General features: G+C 42.5%; 1 protein-coding gene across 3 annotated transcripts; it reads right to left on the bottom strand.

Moving 5' to 3' along the window:
* Window positions 1-2624: 2624 nt before the first annotated feature.
* LOC109875420 (MAP kinase-activated protein kinase 5) lies at window positions 2625-25840 on the bottom strand. 3 transcript variants are annotated; one of them, XM_020467769.2, is made up of 15 exons: window positions 25687-25840; window positions 24759-25185; window positions 21284-21357; window positions 17701-17776; window positions 15860-15957; window positions 10799-10907; window positions 10369-10458; window positions 10106-10201; window positions 9948-10028; window positions 6827-7014; window positions 6524-6644; window positions 5877-6007; window positions 5496-5611; window positions 5265-5369; window positions 2625-4934 (listed from the first exon to the last, which is right to left on the bottom strand). In XM_020467769.2, the coding sequence occupies exons 2-15, from the start codon at window positions 24792-24794 to the stop codon at window positions 4840-4842; spliced, it is 1416 nt and encodes a 471-aa protein (XP_020323358.1). In that variant the 5' UTR covers window positions 24795-25185; window positions 25687-25840; the 3' UTR covers window positions 2625-4839. The 3 variants fall into 3 exon arrangements, with proteins under 3 accessions (XP_020323358.1, XP_020323366.1, XP_020323373.1); XM_020467777.2 differs by lacking the exon at window positions 25687-25840 and having other exon boundaries at window positions 24759-24803; window positions 24922-25423; XM_020467784.2 differs by lacking the exon at window positions 25687-25840 and having other exon boundaries at window positions 5496-5608; window positions 24759-25423.
* Window positions 25841-26282: the final 442 nt, after the last annotated feature.

Below are 26282 nucleotides of genomic sequence, written 5' to 3'. Positions count from 1 at the left end.
TAGATGTAAAACTGCTCAACTACGATCTCCTCTGCAAAAACAGCTAAATTAATGACATGAGTTAGTGCCTTAGTAAAGTATGACATTTTCCAAATGTTACGTTACAGCCTTATTCTAAACTATTATTATTTCTTCATCTCAATCTACACACAATACCCCATAATGACAAAGCAAAAACAGGTTTAGAAATGTTGGCTAATTTAAATTAAATTAGTACTTTGTTGAAGCACCTTTGGCAGCGATTACAGCGTCGAGTCTTGGGTATGACGCTACAAGCTTGGCACACCTGGATTAGCTCCCATTCTTCTCTGCAGATCCTCTCAAGCACTGTTAGGTTGGATGGGGAACATTGCTGCACAGCTATTTTCAGGTCTCTCCAGAGATGTTAGATCGGGTTCAAGTCCGGGCCACTCAGACATTCAGAGACTTGTCCCGAAGCCCCTCCTGCGTTGTATTGGCTGTGTGCTTAGGGTTGTTGTCCTGTTGGAAGGTTAACCTTCGCCCCAGTCTGAGGTTCTGAGCGCTCTGGAGCAGGTTTTTTTCAAGGATCTCTGCTCCATTCATCTTTGTCTCAATCCTTTTAGGTCCACTTAGTACAGGAGCAGCCATGACTAATTATATATCCCTGAGCCTGGCATCCACCAAATGTTGCAATACGGCATCCACCAAATATTGCAAAACGACCCCCCCCCCCCCCCCCCCCCCCCCATTACGACACTTAACCTTCACCGTAATCATGCGTCCCTCCACACTTAGCACATATTTTCCTTCCTTTATATTGAACAGCTACATGTCCAATTATTTGGCATTTAAAAACACCTCAATGGGGATGAGACAAATCCTCTACTTTTCCAATCAAAAACCTTCTCAATCCTCAGAAGCACTGATAAGCTTTCACTTCTTGTACCCTCTTTCCTACTGATCAACCTTTTGGCCTCACTCACTCTTCCTCCCTTAATACCAATGGACAGGGGAGCAACTTCTGTTTTAGAAGTGTGGGGGAGGACATACACAACTACTCAGAAGCGTCCTCAAGGTCCTAAAGCATACCCTGTCCCCCCCCGACCCCAGTGAAAGTTGCACCCGTCTATGGACATAGATATTGGGACCACAGTGATGACTCCAATCTAGCATAATCACCAGGGACATGGCTTTTAATCTTCCCATTTTCAGAATCTTCACTTGCTGAGCCTGGCTTCCACAAAATATTAACAATCTGCCATTTCCAATGAACCAAGCTGATTTGACAGCATTAGCTAGTTGGATAGGGTGTAAACGAGGTCCTGTGGTCTCAAACACCATTACCACTTTCCACTCCAACACACACTTGCTTCCTACTATGGCCCTCTTTTTGCTTTCTTTAGATGCTCCATTGCTTTCTGTATCACGATCTCTCGTGTGTCTATCCACTACCGACCATTCCGGTCCTTGGCCCTCATTCTCCAGCTCCATACCATCAGAACTGACACCCAGATTGTTTTTTTTCTCTCCATTTCATCTGCACCACTGGTGGGGGGGGGGGGGGGGAAGTACCCAATTGTCATACTTGAGTAAATTACTCAAGTCACCCAGTAAAATACTTAAGTATATTTTAGCAATTACATTTAATACATAAGTGTCAAAAGTAAAAATCACCTCAAATTCCTTAAGCAAACCTGACGGCACCATTTTACTTAGGGATCGCCAGGGGCACACTTAGGGATCACCAACACTGACATTTACAAAATAAAGCGTGTGTTTAGTGAGTCTGCCAGATCAGAGACAGTAGGGTTGGCCAGGAATGTTCTCTTGATAAGTGCGTGAATTGGACCTAACCAAAAACCTCCTTAATAGAACTTAGAAACATTTGTCTTTTTTTTTTTAAAGAGTCTATAAACCACATCCATTTAAGACTGGAGTATTTCAAGTGTGTCTAATCATTCTGTTGTACATGCGGGTAGAGGTCAGTACACTCACAGCATTATGTGGTGTGCACAGAGGGTGTCTAAATTGGAGAGAATCACCACAGGATTGATGGAAAACGTGATACCCGGTATACACTGCACGTAGTTGAACAAATAATAAACTGTTGACAAGGGGCAATTATTATTTACACAGCAAATTGTCCATTACAAAACAACCCAATGTTTGCCCATTCATCTCCATTAGGAATGGTAATATTAGCCGACAATGAGTTGAAAGAACACGAGCAGTGGAGGGCGATTAAATGGCAGCGTTGGTAATTAGTGTTGGGCATGCACCAAGGATCGACTAATTGTCTGTATTAGCATTCTACCTACTCCAGAGTCATTAACAATGTAGATGAGGGAGAAATTATCTGCCGCTCCCCTCATCTCCGTGAAGAGCGCCGCACTAATGACAGACACTTGTCATGTGGATAGTTTCCTGCAGAGCGCTACCGCCAACACAGCAGGCTGTGTGTGGAAATCAAAACAGAATAATCAGAAATGGTTAGAAACACAGCCATCGCAGAGAAAGACATGAACCTTGACAAATGTGGACTAACAATATTTTAAGTGGTTTGTTGAAAGGGTGTGATTAAAATCGGATGTGTTGCGCGCTGCTCTGAAATGATGAACGCATATGCGCATTATAGCAACACAGACCTGAATAACACACGCTTCTTACGGTTGCAAATAATTCCTTTAATACAAATAGTCAGCATGTTCATGACATTCCCAAGAGGACAGAGGACAAAAGGAAATTAAGAATACCGATTAAGGTACAAATCTTCCATGGAGTCAGCAGGTAGCCTAGCGGTTAAGAGGGGTTGGGCTAGTAACCGTAAAGTAGCTAGTTCGAATCCCAGAGGCGACAGGGTGAAAAATCTGTTCTGCCCTTGAGCTAGGTAGTTTACACCCCCCCCCCCCCCCCCCCCCCCCCCCAAAAAAAACAGCTCCGTGTGCCAAATGTGGCAGCCCCCCCACAAATTCAGAAAGGGTTGGGTTAATAGCTGAAGTCCTGTTTCGGGTTGGACCTTGTACATACGAGACAACCGGAGGAAATATGGAACAGAGAAGGAAGGAATAGCATAGGCAAGTTTTTATAGTGGCCAAAAGTAGGGCACTATAGGGACCCATTTGGGATGCAACCATAGGTGCTGCCTGGATCTATTGCAGATATGGACTTCGGAACTACTTCAACAGTGTCTGACGAGGCATGCTCTCCAGCTACCTAATAGGAGCTATTTAAGTTCTCACTTCCAGGTGACTGACTATATGCTCATGTACGAAACGCAAATGAAGGGAGAATTGTACCTTTTCTCCCATCTCACTCTTAATATTTCTCTCAGGCAGCAGAGGATATAAAATCAGTCTAGACATCAGGGCCTGTATTCATAGAGTGTAGGAGGGCCAATCAGGGTCAGTTTAGCCTTTCAGATGATTTGGGCAGAGGAAACAGGCGCTTTCTGAATACAAGCCCTGATCTTGTGCATTGAAGACACTTCGTATCATTGGGTATTTTCACAAAGATGAGCAAGTGTTATTTGTGATTATGAATGCATTGTTATCCTGAGTTAGGAGGCTATATGTTGCCATGAAACAGTTAACAGCCATGACACATTCATGTTGCAGATGTTTGGAGGACAACATCAGCATTGATTCATGATAGGCTTCCAAACAAACAAAATGACATCCACAGAAATGCTTGCAGTCATTGTTTTGACCAAATAAAAATTTAGGGCAACAGTCTTACAATGGGAAAATATGCATTTACATTGTACCAACCCTTGCCCAATACACTTGAATGTGAGAGGAGCACATGCTATCTTGGACAAACAGAGTCGATGAATTCAGCTCATCGACTTAGAAGAAAATCGAAACAATTAGGAAATAAACGTTCTTCGGCTCATGTGCAAGCAAGGCTAAGACTTTATCCATGGAAGGTTCAAATGTATACATTTGAGAATGTTTAAATAGGAAAACATAAATACAACTATCAAATAGTCAAGTACTATATTAGAGAACCTGCATTGCCTCTTTTGATCAGTTTTGTTTGGTGTACTATGCTCTGTACTCGTTACCACAGGAAGAAATGGGGAGGGTCCACGTTAGCCATGAATAATACTTTACATACATAAATATACATATTATATAACATGTAAATGTATGCATATGAATGTAAATACAACATATGTACAAATTATGCACATGCCCTAAATGACTATTGCACTGTTGACTGTTGCTGATATCCAGTAGATTGAAGAGCACGTTTCGATATTTTCTCTGTCATTCGAGAGCAGAAATCATTCCCCCCCGCCCCCAGTGAACCTCACACTGTCACCGAGGGCCCACTCCCTAGCCCTCCCTGGAACACAAACCACCCACCCAGTGGGTGGAGAAACGGAGCTTAGACCTAGTTCCTCGGGTCTGCTTTAGAGCCTCTATTGTTCAACTGACAGACTTAAACATTTGGCTTCATGGTCAAAAATAAGGATTTCTTTGTTAAATAAATACTATTTTTAGCATTGTTAAAAAGGTAAAGAAATAAGAATCAAATAAAAACAAGTGAGATTAAAACACATCACTGTGGACATCCTGGTCAAGCAGCTTGGAAAAATTCCCTCCCAGTGGGTACAGAAAAAAAACGAAGTATTTCTTTTTCGCAAAAACTAAAATATATAAGGATTGTATGTTATTTGCAGTTGTTCATAAAAAAACAGTATAGTACAAACAAGTCCTCTTTTGAATATCTACAGCTGTACAATAGTCTTGCAAGTGAGTACATGAAAAGAAATGCTATTGGTTTTAGCATGTCAAGTCACATAAAAATGCCTCTACAGTCATTGGCTAAAAACTGTTCTAGTAAAACGCTACAAAAAAGGTAAGACAGCACTTGCTACTGACAGTCTTGCAAATGTGTCTTTACCTCTATGGCCTGCTTCACTATTTCAGCCAACTTCAAGCGATCCACTTTGTCAGTAAAGGCCCGTCCTACAATGAAGACCAAATAATTAAATGTTGACCAAAACCAGATGAAAAAAAAAAGCTCATTATCAAATTCATCCTACACCACCCAACATGTGAAAATGGAGGGTTTATGTTTTGTAGTAAAAAACATAACTAAAAATTAAATGTAGGTTTCCAATCATCCGGAGACAGCGATTTTAACCATCATTGAGCCAGCAAAGGTTACTAACTGATGAATTAGAATTTCCCCATTCATTTGGGGATCCCCCTCCCCACAGAAATGAGTGTTGTTGTATGTGCTAGCTGCCATTGCTCTGCATTGAATGCTGTATCCATACAGTATGTTATGCTTACCATCCCAGCTGAGGCCCTGCAGCCCATCTCGCAGCAGTTTGCAGTCCCGGTTGAAACGCCAAGCCTCATGCATCACCTCATTTAGCTTCTCATCCTCATTCTCCCCTGCCACACACAACCAAACACAGTTTCACCATGCTCACTGTGTACATGCATGTATGCCTGTTAAATGGAAGTTGTACATCTGTGTTGGTTGATGGGAAGTGTGTGTATGTTTGTTTGTGGACTGACCAGCCTGTGGGAGGATACACTGAGCGATGACGTCTCGTAGTTTCTCCAGGGCCACGTTGGAGTTCTCACCGCCGTTCTCTGGGTCATGGATGAAGAAGCCATCACTCGGCTTGCTGCTGTAGCACACCACACAGTCAGGAGATCCAGACACCACCACCACACAGTCAGGAGATCCAGACACCACCACCACCACACAGTCAGGAGATCCAGACACCACCACCACACAGTCAGGAGATCCATATACCAGACACACATTTTGTTTATCAGTGCTGTTCTCAGCAGAAAGTCCCTCTCCACTACAGAGCTAAATTAGTGACAGTCAGACTGTAAAGCAGATCCTAACCAACTACTACATAGAGACAGGAATTTAACAAGACAGACCCTAGGAGCTTCCTTTTCCTCAGGATGGGGTTATTGACGGAGTGGAGAGGCTTGAGGCTGACGTTAAGGTCCTGTATCCTCATGTTAGCCAGCTGTTCAGCATGGGCCTGCTGGATCCCAGCTACCACCGCCTGGCAGAGGGAGGGAAGGAGGAAAAGACAGAAAGAGGAAGGGTCACATGGCAAAATTTTACACCCTGATCATTGCTATTAAAGAGATACCTCAGGATTTTGGCAATGATCCTACTACTTCCCCCAGAGTCAGATGAGCTTGTGGACACCATTTTTATGTCTGTGTCCGGTATGAACAAAGTCAGAGGTAGTTTCGCGAATCAATGCTAATTAGTGTTAGCGCAATGACTCAAAGGTTATGGTATCTGCTAGCGCTAGTCAATAATTGCACTAGTTAGCAACTTCCTTCAAACAACACGCAGAGACAAAATAGAATCCACGAATTCATCTGACTTTGAGGAAGTAGATAAAGGGCCTCAATGCTAAAATCCTAAAGTATTCCTTTAAGGCAGCAAAGGCGTTGTCTGCAGAGTCCTGTAGTAAGTATTACTGGGTCTATCTAAAGCGCTTTGAGACTAATGGGAAAGAGAGCGTTACATAAACGCTGTCCATCCCAGTCTATCCATCCAGGCCCACCTTGTCCATCATCATCTGGGCGGAAGGAAGCACATTGTCCAGAGCCTCTGTGCAGTTCAGCCAGGGGTGTTCCAAAACCCCCTCGATGGTCAGCCTCTCCTCAGGCTTCACCTTCAGCAGCCTACAGAGGGAGGAAGTAATGCTAGTGAAACAGATTCTTCAAACCCTCCTCACGCAATCCAAAGAACACAGAATGAGTAAAGCCCCGGTTTGGCAGTCCACATTGTTTGTCAGGCAAAACCATCACTCGTGAACCATGCCATCTTGTTAGCACACACAGTAAAGCCTGCTGTGGGGACGTACTTGCGAACAATGTCCTTGGCCATCTCAGAGATCTGGCTCCACTCGTCCTCGGGGAAGTCGAAGCTGGCCGTCATGATCTTCTTGCGCATGTCCTTGGGGATGGTGCGGCTGTGGTGCTTGGAGTAAAAGGGAGGGTAGCCGCACAGCATCACATAGATGATCACCCCAATGGACCACAGGTCACAGCTCTTCACGCACAGCAGGGGACAGTGAACGAGCCAAGTCATAGGGATGGAGGGATAGCGAGAAAGGAGAAGAGTTAGCGTGACAACCCAACAAAACACTGATGTCCTTAGTGGAAATATGTTGCATAATGTGGACATATGCTGCCATTGGTGGAATAATGTCTCATTGTGGCTGAGGTAGTGCATCACCTTGTTATACAGTGCATTCGGAAAGTATTCAGACCACGCTCCCTTAATCCACAGTTAAGTGACAGCCTTATTCTAAAATGTATTCGATATGTTATCCCTCAATCCACACACACAACCCCATAATGACAAAGCAAAAAACAGGTTTATAGAAATCTTTGCAAATGGATAAAAAAAAAGGAATATCTTATTTACATAAGTATTCAGACTCTCTGCTATGGGACTCAAAATTGAGCTCAGGTGCATCCTGTTTCCATTGATCACCCTTGAGATGTTTCTACAACTTGATGGGAGTCCACCTGTGGTAAAATCAATTGATTGGACATGAATTGGAATGGCGCACACCTGTCTATTCAAGGTCCCACAGTTGACAGTGCATGTCAGAGCAAAAACCAAGCAATGAGGTCGAAGGAATTGTCCGAAGAGCTCCAAGTACAGGACTGTGTCGATGCACAGATCTGGGGAAGGGTACCAAAACATTTCTGCAACATTGAAGGTCCCCAAGGACACAGTGGACTCCATTATTCCTAAATGTAAGTTTGGAACCATCAAGACTCTTCCTAGAGCTGGCCGCCCAGCCAAACTGAGCAATCGAGGAAGGGCCTTAGTTAGGGAGGTGGCCAAGAACCCGATGGTCACTGAGTGCCTCTGCGGTGATTGGAGAACCTCCCAGAAGGTCAACCATCTCTGCAGCACTCCACCAATCAGGCCTTTATGGTAGAGTGGCCAGACGGAAGCCACTCCTCAGTAAAAAGCACATGACAGCACGCTTGGACTTATCCAAAAGACACCGAAAGGACTCCCAGACCATGATAAACAAGATTCTCAGGTCTGATGAAACCAAGATTGCACTCTTTGGCCTGAATGCCAAGCGTCACATCTGGAAGAAACCTGGCACCCTCCCTACGGTGAAGCATGGTGGCACCCTCCCTACGGTGAAGCATGGTGGCACCCTCCCTACGGTGAAGCATGGTGGCACCCTCCCTACGGTGAAGCATGGTGGCACCCTCCCTACGGTGAAGCATGGTGGCACCCTCCCTACGGTGAAGCATGGTGGCACCCTCCCTACGGTGAAGCATGGTGGCACCCTCCCTACGGTGAAGCAAAACTAGGGCTGATTAAGGTTTTACTACTAACCTACAAAGCATTACATGGGCTTGCTCCTACCTCTCTCCCCCATTTGGTTCTGCCGTACATACCTACCCTACGGTCACAAGACGCAGGGCTCATTATCCCTAGAGTTTCTAAGCAAACAGCTGGAGACAGGGCTTTCTCCTATAGAGCTCAATTTTTATGGAATGGTCTGCCTATCCAGGTGAGAGATGCACTCGGTCTTGACCTTTAAGTCCTTATTGAAGACTCATCTCTTCAGTAGGTCCTATGATTGAATGTAGTCTGGCCCAGGGGTGCGAAGGTGAACAGAAAGGCAATAAACCACCCCTGTAGTCTCTGCCTGGCCGGTTCCTCTCTGACTCTAACCTTATCACAGGAGCTGAGTCACTGGCGCTCTTCCATCCCAACCCTAGGTGGGGTGAGTCACTGACGTGATCTTCCTCGGGTTCGTGCCGTGTTGGAGATCTTTGTGGGCTATACTCTGCCTTGTCTCAGAGTAGTAAGTTGGTGGTTGAAGATATCCCTCTAGTGGTGTGGGGGCTGTGCTTTGGCAAAGTGGGTGGGGTTATATTCAGCCTGGTTGGCCCTGTCCGGGGGTGTCTTTGGACGACAACGACAGTGTCTCCCGACCCCTCCTGTCTCAGCCTCCAGTAGTTATGCTGCAATAGTTTGTGTCAGGGGGCTAGGGTCAGTCAGTCTTATATCTAGAGTATTTCTCCTGTCTTATCCAGTGTCCTATGTGAATTTTAAGTATGCCCCCTCATAATTCTTTCTTTCTCACTCTCTCAGAGGACCTGAGCCCTAGGACCATGCCTCAGGACAACCTGGCCTGATGACTACTTGCTGTCCCCAGTCCACCTGGTCATACTGCTGCTACAGTTTCAACTGTTCTGCCTGCGGCTATGGAACCCTGACCTGTTCACCGGACGTGCTACCTTGTCCCGGACCTGCTGTTTGCAACTTGCTCTCTACCACACTTGCTGTCTAACACTGAATGATCGGCTATGAAAAGCCAACTGACATTTACTCCTGAGGTGCTGACCTGTTGCACACTCTACAAACTGTGATTATTATTATTTGACCCTGCTAATCATCTATGAACATCTTGGTCATGCACTGTTATGATCGCCACCCGGCACAGCCAAAGAGGACTGGCCACCCCTCAGTTTGGTTTCTTCCTAGGTTCCTGCCTTTCTAGGGAGTTTTTCCTAGCCACCGTGCTTCTACACCTGCGTTGCTTGCTGTTTGGGGTTTTAGGCTGGGTTTCTGTATAACACTTTGTGACATCGGCTGATGTAAAGAGGGCTTTATAAATACATTTGATTGTTTTTCAGCTGCAGGGACTGGGAGACTAGTCAGGATTGAGGGATAGATGAACGGAGCTAAGTACAGAGAGATGCATGACGTCCTTCCAACAGAACGACCCTAAGCACACAGCCAAGACAATGCAGGAGTGGCTTCGGAACAAATCTCTGAATGTCCTCGAGTGGCCCAGCCAGAGCCCGGACTTGGACCTGATCTCTAAAGAGACCTGAAAATAGCTGTGAAGCAACGCTCCCCATCCAACCTGACAGCGCTTGAGAAGAACGGGTGGGGGGCACCTGGTTATAAGTGTAGGGGGAGGGGTAGTGGCTCACCTTGTTATAAGTGTAGGGGGTGGGTGAGGTAGGTATTATTCCAGACTTTTCCTTCTGGTGTCGCCTTTGAGCCTCAAGTACCTAGAGTGAGGAGAAGACTGATTGAACCATTTCATACTCCCCAAACTTGGTGTCAAATCTGAGGAGAGCACCCTTACCTGAGGTGCAACGTAGTAAGGCGTGAACTGTGGGGTCATCAAGTCGCCCTGGTCAATTTTGGCAAATCCAAAATCGCACAACTTCACCGGTGCATCCTTGAACAGGAAAGGGATAACGACAGACCAGAAAGAGGGATGAGCATAGGATGTGTAAATGTTGAAGGGATTCTCCTCTTGCAACATGCTTGTTTCAGCCTATTACTAGACACCTGTATTAAGAGCAGTGTGTGTGCGCGCTTCAGTCAGCCCATCTATTTCCTCACCAGGGAGTTATCCTTGAAGAGCAGGTTCTCTGGTTTCAGGTCTCGGTGTGCAATATTCAGTGAGTGACAGTGTTCCAGCGCCTGGCCAATCTGACGGAGGATAAAGGACAACACAGAGAGAGAGGCTCAACTACACCAGGAAGTCATGTAATTAATGTATGTGTACATTAGGAAGCCTGGGAGGAGGAGCAGCAATGCAGAGGAAAACGCACTGAATGCATAAATCTACTACGTGTCGCAAATGGAACCCTATTCCCTATGGAGTGCACCTTCAGGGCTCTGGTTGCAACAAGTTCACTATGTACCGTATGGAATATGGGACCCTATTCCCTATGGAGTGCACCTTCAGGGCTCTGGTTGAAACAAGTTCACTATGTACCGTATGGAATATGGGACCCTTGTGTTTTCACAAGACAGACAGAAGGCGTACCTGTTTCGTGACCTGGCTGGCCATCTTCTCTGTGAAGTGTTTGTGCTGACTGATCCTGTGGAACAGCTCACCTCCCTCCATCATCTCCATGACGATCAGTAACCTCTCTCTGATACAGAGGGAAAGACCAAAAGAGATGTAGACAAGGAATGAATGAGAGAGTTGTTATCTACTCAAATCTGGGGAAAAGCTTGAATTTGGTTGTTCCATTAGTTAGTAGTAATTTATTAGGATCCTCATCCTGGGGCCACACAAGAAACAAAGACAAAAAAAAACCATACATAATACAATTTGTTTTCTGTAATATAACGTTGCATTTGGTCAAACACCATTTCTTTCAAAAGTTGGCTAAGTACCGGCAACAGGCGGATTCGTTGGATGTTTGAGCCATTGAAGGGTGCTTTACTACTCTTGGGCAGCGGAATGAGTTTTGGCTCACTCCAGGACACACTGTCTTCTAGGCTTAAATTTAAGATCTAGCAAACAGGAGTGGCAATATATTCCACTACCAACCTTATCAATTTACCATCCAGGTTATCAGTACTAGGTGACTTGAGCTTATTTATAGATCGAAAAAATAATAATCACCTCTTCCACACCAACTTTACAGAACTCTAAACTAGTGCTAGTCTTTCATTATTTGGTCTAATATGCATGAATACGAAGGCTCAGTGTTTGCATGTCATGCCTATTTTTTGCAAATCTTGGTCAAAAGAATGTATTAAAATGGTTGGCATTATCAAAGGGTTTTGTCATGAACAAGCCATCTGCCTCAATGAAGACCTAGAATTTCATTTAAGGTACTCCAGAGATTACTTACTGTATGTTGTCAGACTTATTTCCCCTTGCCTCATCCATACAGCTTTTCAATTCATTATCTATCCATGGAGATTTGATCTAACAAGTTTCTCGATGGGCACATGCCTATCAGCAACCAGAAGATGCAATTTCAGAAAATGCTTCAAGTCTGGCATCAGGTTGTACACAATTTTAGGTCCAGTCTTTGGTTTCTCTAGATATGGCCGTTATATTATGATCATTAGATCCAAATGGGTGTGGACACCACTTTAGAGCAGATTTCTACAGCATTCGTGAAGACGTGGTCATTACACATGGATGATCTTGTTCCTTTTCGGTTTGTAAATAAATACCCTGGTAGGTTGACTGATAACCAATGCCTGCAATCTGGTTCAGCTTGAAGCTTATTTTTGAGTGGAGAGCTTTATAACAACCAGTCAATATTTAGGTCACTCAGAAAACATACCTCTTGATATCACTTGCATTGTCGAGCAATTGTGTTTCTCAAATTAAGGAGTTGGTCTTTAAATTTTACAATTTAACGTGGTATCAGACACTGAATACCAAGTTGAATTGTCAAATAAAAAGGCCAACTCCTTAATTTGAAAAACAACAATGGTAGCCACTAGGGTTCAGAAGTATGTCACAAGTTTATAAATGGCTCATGAGCCTAGTTCATAGTACTAACCACATCAAACTAAAATCTAGTTGATTTCGTCAACAATGAGAAAAACTAGGCTTAATGTTTTGCTTCAAAATATGGTTGACACTATCAAAAGATTAGTATCCTAACAATAATGCTTTCTTTACATGTCCAAATACAGACTTTTAGCACTCAGTCTATGAGAATAGGCTTTCGGTGAGGCAGAGGACCCTGTAGCTATATTTCTTCCACATCATTTAACAACTACTTCTCTGATAGAGTTCAGTGTGTCAAATCGGAGGGCCTGTTGTCTGGACCTCTGACAGTCTATGGGTGTGCCACAGGGTTAAATTCTCGGGCCGACTCTCTTTTCTGTACACATCAATGATGTTGATCTTGCTGCTGGTGATTCTCTGATCCACCTCTACGCAGACGACACCATTCTGTATACTTCTGGCCCCTCCTTGGACACTGTGTTAACTAACCTCCAGACGAGCTTCAATGCCATACAACTCTCCTTCTGTGGCCTCCAACTGCTCTTAAACACAAGTAAAACTAAATGCATGCTTTTCAATCGATCGCTGCCCGCACCTGCTCACCCGTCCAGCATCACTACTCTGGACAGCTCTGACTTAGAATAGGTGGACAACTACAAATACCTGTGTGTTTTGTTAGACTGTAAACTCTCCTTCCAGACTCACATTAAGCATCTCCAATCCAAAATTAAATCTAGAATCCGCTTCCTATATCGCAACAAAGCATCCTTCACTCATGCTGCCAAATTTACCCTCATAAAACTGACCATCCTACCGATCCTCGACTTCGGTGATGTCATCTATAAAATAACCTCCAACACTCTACTCAAAAAATTGTATGCAGTCTATCACAGTGCCATCCGTTTTGTCACCAAAGCCCCATACGCTACCCACCATTGCGACCTGTACGCTCTCGTTGGTTGGCCCTCGCTTCATACTCGTCGCCAAACCCACTGGCTACAGGTTATCTACAAGTCTCTGCTAGGTAAAGCCCCGCCTTCTCAGCTCACTGGTCACCATAGCAACACCCACTTATACCTGCTGGAGCGCGTGCTACCTCTCACTGGTCACCCCCAAAGCCAATTCCTCCTTTGGTCATCTTTCCTTTCTGTTCTCTGCTGCCCATGACTGGAACGAACTGCAAAAATAACTGAAGCTGGAGACTCATATCTCCCTCACTAACTTTAAGCACCAGCTGTCAGAGCAGTTTACAGATCACTGCACCTGTAAACAGCCCATCTACCTACCTCATCCCCATACTGGTATTTATTTATTTTGCTCCTTTGCACCCCAGTATCTCTACCTGCACATTCATCTTCTGCCGATCTACCATTCCAGTGTTTAATTGCTATATTGTAATTACTTTGCCATCATGGCCTATTTATTTCCTTAACTTACCTAATTTGCACTCACTGTATATAGACTGTGTTTTCTTTTGTTCTACTGTATGTTTTGTTTATTCCCTGTGTAACTGTTGTTGTATGTGTCGAATTGCTATGCAATTCATTGCTATGCTTTATCTTGACCAGGTCGAGGAGGAATCGCAGTTGCAATTGAGAACTTGTTCTCAACTAGCCTACCTGGTTAAATAAAGGTGGAGAAAAAAAAATGTTTTACATCTCTCAGCCTAACAGGATTAGAGCCCCACAGTGGAGGTGTCATAATACCCATAAAACCTAGCGGTCAAGCAGGGAAATGGTTCCAATCATTTTTCCCCATAGGAGATTTTAGAAACACTTCAAATAAGGGCTGTGTTTCGTGTACCCCTGAGGGACGTTTTGAAAACCGTGTAAAAACGTATCAATATAGTCCACACCATTTACGCTGATTCGAAAATACTAGTTACCATCAAAGTAGACATGGAAAACTACAAATCCCTGCAAGCTCCTACACGGCATCTCTAGCTGACACCTTTGCTAACAGGTTGTGTAGATATAAAACTTGCACAAGACCATTCACAGAATTGTCCATTTAAAAAAATACATTTGGCCAATTTGTTCATTACTACACTTACCTAACATTAGATAGTAAATCCAGAGATTCTTACCTTTGCATCAATTCGGCAGTCTCGTCCAGATCAACATTTGTAGTTCTTTATGATAGACACATCAGCAATTACATTTTTGAAAGTCATAGAATGCCACCTTTCCAATAAGTCAGTTCATCAAATGTCTGCCCTGCTAGAACTGCCCCAGTCAACTATAAGTGCTGCTATTGTGAAGTGGAAACGTTTTGGAGCAACAACTGCTCAGCCACGAAGTGTAAGGCCACACAAGCTCACATATCGGAACCGCCGAGTGCTGAAGTGCACAACAAAAAAAAATAGTCTGTTCTCGGTTGCAACACTCATTACAGAGTTCCAAACTGCCTCTGGAAGCAATGTCAGCACAATAAAGGTTAGTCGGGAGCTTCATGAAATGGGTTTCCATGGTCGAGCAGCCGCACACAAGCCTAAGATCACCATGAGCAATGCCAAGTGCCAGCTGCAGTGGTGTAAAGCTCCTCGCCACTGGAGCAGTGGAAACCCGTTCTCTGGAGTGATGAATCACACTTCACCATCTGGCAGTCCAACTGACTAATCTGGATTTGGTAGATGCCAGGAGTACGCTACCTGCCCCAATGCATAGTGCCAACTGTACAGTTTGGTAGAGGAATAATGGGACTGATTTCATGGTTCAGGCCCTTTAATTCCAGTGAAGGGAAATCTGAATGCCACAGCATACAATTATATTCTAGATGATTCTGTGCTTCCAAATGGGTGGCAACAATTTGGGGAAGGCCCTTTCCGTGTCGCAAATGGCACCCTATTCCCTATGGGGTGCACTACTACTACTACTGACAATACCCTCAGAGCTAACAGTTAAAGGAACACATTACATGACTGTCAGAACTAAAAACATATCCATTCAGAGACAGAGTCTGGTAGACTTTTTTTTAAACGACGTAAATCACTGCACTGGTTAGAGAAATCAGAATTATAATAAGAAACATTTGAAATCAAGCTTCTGACATTCACATGAATCATTCCAAGGACACAGCTGCGTGATATCAGATCAGATGAAGTCTCTTAACACAAAAATGCTATGATCAGTAGCTAACCCTCTATCTGAAATGGCCTTGGGGTTGGCTTGAAATGGTATACATACAGTACAAGATAGCTTAGAACTGTGCCATTTGATCTATGCCTCGATTAATACAAGACTCAAGGGTTAACTTGTGGGCAAGAACTGATATCCCACCACTTTAGTAAAAGTACACAAGATGCACAATACTGCATGTAGCAATATTTTTTATATATATATATATATTTTTTTTAACCTTTATTTTACTAGGCAAGTCAGTTAAGAACAAATTCTTATTTTCAATGACGGCCTAGGAACAGTTGGTTAACTGCCTGTTCAAGGGCAGAACGACAGATTTTGTACCTTGTCAGCTTGGGGATTTGAACTTGCAACCTTTCGGTTACTAGTCCAATGCTCTAACCACTAGGCTACACTGCCGCCCCAGTGTATGACAGTGGCATTCACAGGGTTTTAGGTGATGACGTGTTGTATGTGCTGGTACAGTTGACTTGCTCCTCCTCACCTTGGAGTGGATTCGTGAGGAAACTGCACACTGTTGGCATACACCTCGATAATCTGCACGATGTTGGGGTGTGTGGCACACATCATGTGAAGCCGCACCTGAATCAGACAGAACAAAGAGTTAAAACACGCCTGGTGACACTGACCATGTCTGGCTAGGCAGAGGCAGACAGTCTTTCACGATTGATACACACAAACAGAGCAGATAACCATCGGCAAAACTACAGAAACAGACTTATTTTTCAGCGTTCCTTGCAGAAACATATAGGCCAAGTAGCCCTTCAGAGCTGACAAGGGCACGTTGCACTGATGGGACGCTCTGCTGCTGTGATGGGGGGCAGCTCGTTTCAACTGCAGGTAGCCGAGGTGCAGTGTTGGGGATGCTACTCTGAAAATATAGTTTACCAAGGTTCCAATTACTTCACACTGGAAGAAGCTACCCTTAGGAAACATATTTTACTTAACTAAAGTTGCTTTGAAAAATTAGTTCCCTACATCCAAACAGCTTCGTGAAAAATTACCATATCCGATTTTAGTTATGTCAGACGACAAATTGCAAGAACAGCTCACTCTGGAGTCACTATGTTTCAAGTAGGGATGGGCGGTATCCAGATTTTCATACCGTCTCTGTACCTTATATAGTATTATTGAATGTGCACACAAGCGGCGCATGTATTTAAAAAAAACAATATGATATTTTTGGATGGGGATGACAACGCACAAAATTATTTTGGCAACAGCGATCTTGATCCAGGAGAGGACTGAATGTCTCTGCTGTAACCAAGAATCTTAACATCTAGCCAGTTGGCTAACAAGTTAGAAAACTAAACACATAGCTGGAGCCCTGAGCTGAATATAATTTGATACAACTTAGATTTCTTACAGCTATACTTAAACTTATAGTTCTAAGCCTGGGTGAAGTAGTCTTGCCTACTTCACACACATATACATATATATACATATATACATATATATGTATATACACATATACATACACATATACATATACATATACATATACATACACATACACATACACATACACATACACATACACATACACATACACATACACATACACATACACATATACACACACACACACACACATATATATATACACACACATACATATACATATATATATTCACCCATATTGTATTTTAGCAAAAAATGTAGTACGTAGTTCCAGTAGTTAGCTACAACAAAAAGTTTAAAAAGTTGAAATTAGTTCAACTACCACCAAACTACAGCAGAAATGTATTAAATTACTAGCTGAAACACGTAGTTCACTACACTGGCGAGGTTCTTTATCTAATAGTAAGTAGTGGGCTGGTGATGACATTTAGTGGCTGAGTGACTATACAATTGAATGCAAGGGAGCAGAATGTTCAGTTTTTTATTTTCAAAACTAGTTGAATAGTTGGCACCTGCAACTTAACACAGGTGAGAAATTACACAGTAAACAATAATTTAAATAACAGTCAAGGCCATCATTTACTTCAAAGTGAAAAATAGTAATTTTTGTTAAAATTAACAAAGTTGGTCTGGAACAGTTTTTAAAAAATGTATTATTTAAGAAACAGTGTTTCATGCAAGGGTGACAATATATTGGACTGCATCTTATGTCCCAAATGAAACCCTGCACTATATTTGAGCAGAGCGCTATGGGCCCTGGTCAAAATTTGTGCACTTTATAGGGAATAGGATGCCATTTGGGACTTAGACCAACACAGCAGACGCAACACTGACGAAACAGACGACGCATAACAGTGGAGATGACACACAGACAAGGACAACGCAAACAAAAGACAATCATAAAACCAAAACAATGGTTCAAACCTCATTTCTGGCCTTGGGACGATCAATGAGGATCTTCAAGGCCAGTCGTTCCTGAGTCGACTTCTTAACACAAACTCTATTGAGGAAGAGAAATGTAATTAAGAAATCAGACAATATAACAACAGTGAGTCAGCTTTTCATAGAGCCAATTTGGGCTGCACAAGTTAGCTAATTTTAATATCGCAAGAGGCAGCAAAAAAATTGCAACATTGAAAATGTAAGAATGGTCCCCTGAGAAATCCAACCAACAATTTGGTTCCTACCATTAGTTGTCATGCCAAACACCAATCATGAATTGGAATACACATTTAATTTCCATGATCCCAACAGTTCACCAAAGTGTTTGATCTAAATAAAAACTGCAAAAAGCAATGAAATGATTTAATGTTTTAATGCACTATTACATAAATTTGCCCATATTGTGCAGCCCTAGAGCTAATTAGTGAAGGGGAATAAAACACGTTAAAAAATATATATATTTTAATTTAGAGAGGATATTTTAGAAAACATATTGTTTCAGTTTGACAATATCGTATTAAAATCCAGCATTTCTCCTCCATAGCTTTTTCTCCAGCAGGGAGCCATTTTATTTCCATGACCGATCAAAACTGATTTTCCTCATTGCTCTCCCTTGTCCCTCTGCAGCAGCAATATGTTCAGAACAACAAATCACTAAAATCTGTGTCAAAATACAATACAAAGAACCGTAAGAACAGAAATACATATCGTATTGGCACCAAACTACCGTGATAATATCATATTGTGAGGTCCCTGGCAATTCCCAGCCCTAGTCAGTAGCACTAATGGTGGTCCATGCCGTTATTAGGTTAAATAAGAGTAGGCTTAATACCAGTACCAGCCTCTCACTGAGGACAAACATTCTATCCAAACCATAACCTCTGCTCCTAAACTCAGATTACACTAAGAATAAAACATAGCAGAATGTTCCTCCAGGATAGGCTTCGACCAAAGTTCAACAGGGGGAGTGAAATTCCTGATGCATCAGAAAGAGTATGAGAGGAGGAGAAGAACAGGGTAACGGGAACAAGAAGTGGGAAGGAGAGAGCAAAGACAGACTAGTCATACCTACAGTATCTAGCTATAGATGGGCTTATATAGAAAGCAATGAGTCTCCATTCTGAATCAATTACTAAGGTTTTGCGGCACGCAAGAGCTTGTGTTCATTGTGTGTCAGTAGACCATGACGAACGGTGAGCCGTTGAGGACTTAAGGCTCAGACATACCAATAGCGTTTGCTGGCAGAGTGTAATTAACACCTCTGAAAGTAATTCGCGAACAGAGTGCACACCGATTTTACATGTAGAATCACATGAAAATTGTGGGAAATCATACGTCTAGAGTAGGTGGTCCCTAAAACACAGCGCACTGAATTATCAGGAGACAAATACTAGTGTGCCTTAAGACCATGACAAAAGGTGAACCACCCAGGACTTAGACAGTTACAAACAGTAACCCTAACCCAGTACTTTGAAATCTGTTGGAGTCTGAGTCACATACCAGCTGTTCCAAAGATAAGGCCAATCATATCAAGCAAGGCCTAGGTAACAATTGACTCGCTCAGGAAGAACTGAGGGGTGTACTATGAATTAGCGAGCTAATGTCGGTCAATTCCATGTTCAACTCAAGATAACAGTCGACACGAAGGTGCCTCACCTTTTAGTCAGGTACATTTCTATGGCAACACCACCAGCTCTAACCTACTCCAGGACAGGCTAGCTCCACTTTATCCTGAAAGAAGTTTGGTCCTCAACTCACTGCTCAATCAAATGATATTCTCCTCACGCTTGAGACCATATCTTAGGAAGAAGACTGATTAAATGTTTTATTAAATCAAAATGTTAAAAATAGTAAAATACACTACCATTCATACGTTTGGGGTCACTTAGAAATAAAACAGGCCTTCTTTAGACTAGTTGAGTATCTTGAGCATCAGCATTTGTGGGTTCGATTACAGGCTCAAAATGGCAAGAAACAGAACTTTCTTCTGAAACTCAGTCTATCCTTATTCTGAGAAATGAAGGCTATTCCATGCAAGAAATATTTAAGAAACTGAAGATCTCGTACAACGCTGTGTACTACTCCTTTCACAGAACAGCACAAACTGGCCCTGACCAGAATAGAAAAGAATGCACAACTGAGCAAGAGGACAAGTACATTAGTGTCTACTTTGAGACAGACACCTCAAGTTCAATAGTCATTTACAACATTAACAATGTCTACACTGTATTGCTGATCAATTTGATGTTATTTTAAATGAACAAAAAAATATATATTTTCTTTAAAAAACAAGGACATTTCTAAATGATCAGTAGTATATATATATATAGCTAGTACATGCACCAAATCTCCAGTATTTTTCCTTCATTGCGTGTTCTCCATATTATTTTTAAAGAGCGAGCCAATTTGTTTTCAGCACTTTTATTTCCATGACTGATCAAAACGTCTCATTTCTCTCATCCATCTGCAGCAGAACTACAGTATGGTGGAGTAATAACTTTGGAACATCAAATTGCAATGCATTTTGAATCACAATAAGTATGGCGCTATCGTGACATTCCCAGCCCAATGCGTCACACTACACATTAAGTAATGACAGGATGCACTTGAAACATCACGTGGTAAAACTTTACTTTTATGTCTTAATATGATTATTTTAGCCATAGGAGTGGGGAAAGGGGGCCTGTGCATTGATTAGCACACCAAACACTAGATGAAGGAGTGGGGAAAGGGGGCCTGTGCATTGATTAGCACACCAAACACTAGATGAACTCATTTATTCATAAAAGAATGACAGCACTTCTAGTAGCCCATTCCCCATTGAATTTGCAGGATAACCTTTCATTTTCAGCAACAACAAAAAATGAAAATATGGCACTGACTCGCCCATGGATTGCCGTTTCAGCATGGTCTCAATGAAGAGTTTGGCGTTCAGCTACCCACGCTCGACACGAACGCGCAGTTACAAGCTGGCTTGAGTTAACAGCGGGTGCATGATAAATGCACACATCCGTAACATGGATGAAGCCAGAGGTGAAATTTAAAGCAAACTGAAGCTGGCTAGCTTTAGAAAACCCTGAACAGATCTAGCAGGCGTCGTAGTATACCCCTCTGAAGCGAGTAGCCTGGCCAAAGATGAATCAGGAAAATGGAGGACAGCCTTTGAGGTGAAGGCAATTCAACTCAAGTCCAATTCCCTAAACATGAGAATGTTGGAGGAACTTCCCTCCACAGCTGACAAGGTGTATCCCAAACACATTGACACTAACGCCCCGTCCAGAGATGACACATTACCACACCGACCGGGTCAATGGGGTGAGAGGGTTCTGGTGCTGCCAGGGCAGGCGACACTGTAAACACACTGAGTAATACTACCTTTAACAAGTGTAGGTGACACCACCATCTCCAATCCAGTCTAAAAGCACGGGACTCTTCTGGAGGACAACTGTTGAACCTCATCTGGGTTTATGCAACCATATTTATGCATCTCCTACATTGCACAATTGAGTTGGCTATGGCAAAGGGAACGCTTCAATAGGACAAACTATGAGAGAACAACACTCACCTAACAGGTCCACTGATCCCAGCCCCGAGCTTCTGTGTCCAGTTGATGTTGTACTCCTCCAAGATGGAGGTTTCCTAAGAGAGGAAAAAAATCAAAAATGCATCTGGGTCAATTACATGTACCTTTAAACCTTTAAACGATAAATAGCTATAAGTACCATTTTTTTATTTTATTTTTTTAACTTTCAAGGCCCCCAATCAGTCAGTGTGCAGGGGTACAGGCTAGTTGAGGTAATCTGTACATGTAGGTGGGGGCAAAGTGACTGTGCATCGGTAACAAACAGCGAGTAGCAGCAGTGGAGAAAAGGGAGGGGGGGGGGGGGGGGGTTGGGTCAATGTAAATTGTCCGGTGGCGATTTTTATGAATTGCACAGAGGTCTAAAGGCTTGGGGGTAGAAGCTGTTGAGGAGCCTTTTGGTCCTAGACTTGGCGCTCTGGTACCACTTTCCGTGCGGTAGCAGTGAAAACAGTATGTAGCAAATAAAGTTTGATTTGATCAGTCCGTCCTGCATCTGGAAACATTTCACACAGAAAACATGTGAAGGCATCAGCATCCCTGTTCACAGTTAAAAGAGAGGAATTTTACAATATTGCTAGGTCAAGCTCCTGTTGTGTATACACTCATGGCCATAGTTGTAATGCATACCAATTACTCAGAGGCTTTTCTTGGACCAGAGATGACCCCTATCCAGTACCACTGGGCTCTGGTCCAACCATTTATATCATATGACAAGCAAGGGTGCATTTGGCAAGTAGCTAGGAAGAGTTGTTTACAAAAAACACTAAACGCTTAAGGTAAAATCCATAAGTGTCACTTAAAACCTTTCCTTTTCCTGTTCAGTCTAGCGGGCCAATATAGCCCTTGGGGCTTTTTGGCCCAGGCTGTGTTCCAATTCTCTGCACTAGGCTATTCCAAAGAGCCAGCACCTCTCGTTGTCACTAGTAAACAATTGTAGTATTTCTATACTCTCTTAAAATCAGATTTTAACCAAACCTTGAATCACACTGCTAACTTTAAAGACTAAATGTTTGTTTTCAAGAATTTTTACAATAGCCAATTTTGATTTTGTGGCTGTTCAAATGGAAACAGACCCTCTCCCCCCTGGGCCTCCTCCCATCCTTAGCACATTCTGACCGGCCACTTGGAACACTTTATGGTTGATATGGATGCCCACTGACACACTAAGAGTAGCCACCAAGAGCAGGGGCGACTAGGCCAGGCATCTGAGGGGTTGTCTGGGGATGATTATGGTTCCAGACAGACTGGCTGGATAACATTTAAGACAGACCTGGAGAGAGGAGAGAGGGTTCACAAGGAGGTATATATATATATATATACACTTAATACATAGGAGTGTTTCCTGCTAAAAGCATCTACCCTACTCACTTGAGCTTGAGGGTGCTTGATCGTTACACCGGATTCTGACCATGACACATTTCAGAGGTTGAATGTCACACTCATTCATCTATTCCAGAAAAAGGACCTCAAAGTAAAAAGTACAAAATGGATGTTCTGATACGTAGCAAATGAAAAAAAAAACACATTGATAGATGGGTCATGCGATTGCATATTCATGGTGATGAGAGCAAGAGGGTTATTTAACAAAGTTTAAACAGAAACCTACATATAGTGCCACAGTATGAATCATAATTCCCATAAAACCTAGTGGTCAAACAGGGAAATGGTTCCAACACTTTTTCCACCATTCATTGTTCCCCACAGGGGATTTTAGAAACACAAAACACAGCCCTTATTTTAAGTGTTTCTAAAATCCCCTATGGGAAAAACAATTAGTTGGAAAAATGACTGAAACCATTTCCCTGTTTGACCACTAGGTTTTATTGGTATTATGACACCACCACTATGGGGCTCTATAAACAACACCCAGCAGAGTTCAGACTACTTGGGGCACAAAATTGTGTTTCAGGGAAAACAAATGAGGCTGGTTTCATGTAACTAATACACATGGAAAGTGAATGCTTTCTTCGCTCTTACAAGACATAAGATTACCGTTTTCCATTTTAAAATGAGGTGATATGTGACAGCATGTTGCGCATTAGACATTGCTTCTAAAATACAGTGTTAGGGAAGCTACTCTGAAAATAGTTTACCATGCTGCCAATTACTTTACACTGGAAGAAGTTCAGTATCATTATATTAATCCTTAAGCAAAAGGTAGTTTACTTAACTAAAGCTATTTTGTCTGTAGTGAACTACTTTTCAAACTACTTCGTGAAAAGTAGTATTTAAAATCTGAGAGGTCATACACTACAAACTGCAAGACGGGTCACTGTAGGCTGAAGTTAACAATGTAATTTCTCATATTAAAACAAACTATTTCAAGTGAGAATTAGTCAGGTCTGATGAAGGGAAAGTAAATTCTTGCCTACTTCACCCATATTTTTTTTGTAGTAGTGTAGTTCCAGTAATTAGCCATACTGCTAGCTACAGGGCGAAAAAGTAATTGACGATTGGAAATACATCCAAGATGTGAATTTAGTTAAACTGCTGCCAAACTGCAAAATGTCATTTAATTACTATACTGAAGAAAAATATAAAAACAATTCCATTGATTTTACTTTTCATGAGGAAATCAGTCAATTTAAATAAATGCATTGGGCCCTAATCTATGGATTAAACGTGGCTGGGAATAAAGGTATACATCTGTTGGTCACAGATACCTTACAAAAATGGCCCTCAGGATCTCATCATGGTATTTTTGTGCATTCAAATTGCCATAGATAAAATGCATTTGTGTTCATAGCTTATGTCTGCCCATACCATAACCCCACCATGGGACATCAGTAAATCACTCGACGCCATACACGTGGTCTGCGGCTGTGAGGCTGTTTGGACATGCTGACAAATTCTCGAAAACGACATTGGAGGTGGCTTATGGTAGAGAAATTCATAATTATCTGGCAACCACTCTGGACATTCCTGCAGTCAGCATACCAATTGCACGCTCCCTCAAGACATCTGTAGCATTGTTGTGTGTGACAAAACGGTGGCCTTTTATTGTCCCCAGCACAGGGTGTACCTGTGTAATGATCATGCTGTTTAACCAGCTTCTTGATATGCCACACCTGTCAGGATTATCTTGGCAAAGGAGAAATGCTCACTAACAGGGATGTAAACACATATGTGCACCAAATTTGAGAAATAATATTTTTGTGCATATGGAACATTTGCGATCTTTTATTTCTGCTCATGAAACCAACACTTGACATGTTACCTTTTACATTTTTGTTCAGTGTAGTTGTAGTATACGTACTTAACTACTCCAACACCGCTAAAATACTACAGTAAAACGTACAAAGAGGACCAAAATACTTACTAAAATCTAAGCAACTGACTTGCCTATGAAATACAATCGGACACTTCAGTCAAGTGACACTTATTTCAATGCATTATAAAAACATTAGCAGCACATCCAGCATGCAAACAGTTGCTCCATCTTCAAATTCACCCTTACCTTGATGAATATGTCTGCGTTGTTATCCTCCGACATGATGTTCCACTGTGATAGAAGAGTCCTAACTTTTGTTTTGAAGTTCTTTCACAGTTTACAATCAAAACAAAAGGGTGTTGACCTTTAACAGCGATTGTTAATGTTAAATAGCTAACGTTTCCCCTACCGGGTACAAGCTACTGTTGACAGGCCATGGATGACGCTTGATATTCGGCCAAAAAGCCACAGTTGAATGCGTTTACTTCGGTAACCCGACTTGAAGACATCCAGCCGGGGCGAGATGCCTCATTCCAGCATTGCCTCCAAGTTTTTCAGATAGTCTTGACTTGGCTGTGGCGACCATGTAGAGCGACAAAGTCCCAATGGGTTGTCTGAAAAGTCGTAAGGTGGAATGGATCCAATAGGCAAACTCACCGCTTTTGGTAGGGCGCTGAGTGGGGGACAAAGAGTGGTGTATTTATAGCCATTGAGTGATATGATTGAGCACCTGGCTGGCTAGCTAGCTAGCTAGCTACAGGACACGCGTCAAGCACCGGTCAAATGAGCGACTACTCGCTAATGTGGCTCTTCTGCACGGGTTGTGTTGTAAAAGCCTGCAAACTTGCTAACAGTCAAAACAAGCTTTGTTGAGACCGGGGGTTTCGGGTGAAAATAAAGCGGGGGGGGGGGGGGGGGGGGGGAGAAAACGGTACACAGAGTACCAAAACTCGTCGACGCTTGTTTAGTTAGCAAATTAATGAGATAAAAGAGCCTGGCTTGTTAGCAACCTAACCATCATTTAAAAAGTAAATAGCCCCCCATATTAGATATCGTTAAACACAATACATGATAAAGAATACTATTTTTAGCTGACCAGTAAGTGACTTAAATACACCAAGTGGCTAACTAAACAAGAACGGTGTATAACGAAAGCCTGATGAAAATTATATACATTTTAAGACATTACAATTCCATATATTTCGGGGACTTCACCACTACAACATTCAATAGGAAAGTCAAGTAAATTAGTTGCATTGAGTCCGGTTCACTTGTAATCCATTTCCCGAAATTATTATGAAATCAGGCAGGAAAAAGCCTGGCATTTATTGGGCCTTGGGGTCCTTCTTGTTCAATGCGGGCAAATAGCAGAGAGGAAGAGGCCAAGCGAGAGGTTTTACTCCTCCCCAAATCTGTCCGAGAAAAAAAGCCAAAGAAGTGAGATATTTTTGAATGTCAACAAAAATATATATTGCTAATTTGCTACGTGAGGCTTTATTGATCGAATAGAATTTTCATGATGGTTAAGTTGTTACGACTGCACTGATAAAAGTGGATGCACGTGACATTTCGGCAACTTTGAAAAACAACCAAGTTGTGCCTGTTTTCATAGAGATAAATAGAGGACTCATCACGGATAACTCTTGTTAGCCTGGACATTGCCATTAACTGATTCCACCACTTTAAAATACTCAATTGGGTGTGGATTTCTATGGGTTGGGAGCAATCAGCCAATGAAGAAGAAAATTGACTGCTATAAAACTGAGATAG

This window comes from Oncorhynchus kisutch, linkage group LG3, assembly GCF_002021735.2.
Source record: "Oncorhynchus kisutch isolate 150728-3 linkage group LG3, Okis_V2, whole genome shotgun sequence".
Lineage (NCBI taxonomy): Eukaryota > Metazoa > Chordata > Actinopteri > Salmoniformes > Salmonidae > Oncorhynchus > Oncorhynchus kisutch.
The sequence above is the reverse complement of the archived record's forward strand: the minus strand, read 5'-3'. Positions and strand labels throughout refer to the sequence as shown.

Excerpts from the sequence above, each read along its gene's own strand:
- LOC109875420 (XM_020467769.2), bottom strand. The coding sequence starts at position 24,794 with ATGTCGGAGGATAACAACGCAGACATATTCATCAAG. Across the intron at positions 21,358-24,758 it reads ACGCAGACATATTCATCAAG|GAAACCTCCATCTTGGAGGA; the intron begins GTAAGGGTGAAT and ends TTCCTCTCTTAG. Across the intron at positions 17,777-21,283 it reads GGGATCAGTGGACCTGTTAG|AGTTTGTGTTAAGAAGTCGA; the intron begins GTGAGTGTTGTT and ends CTTCCTCAATAG.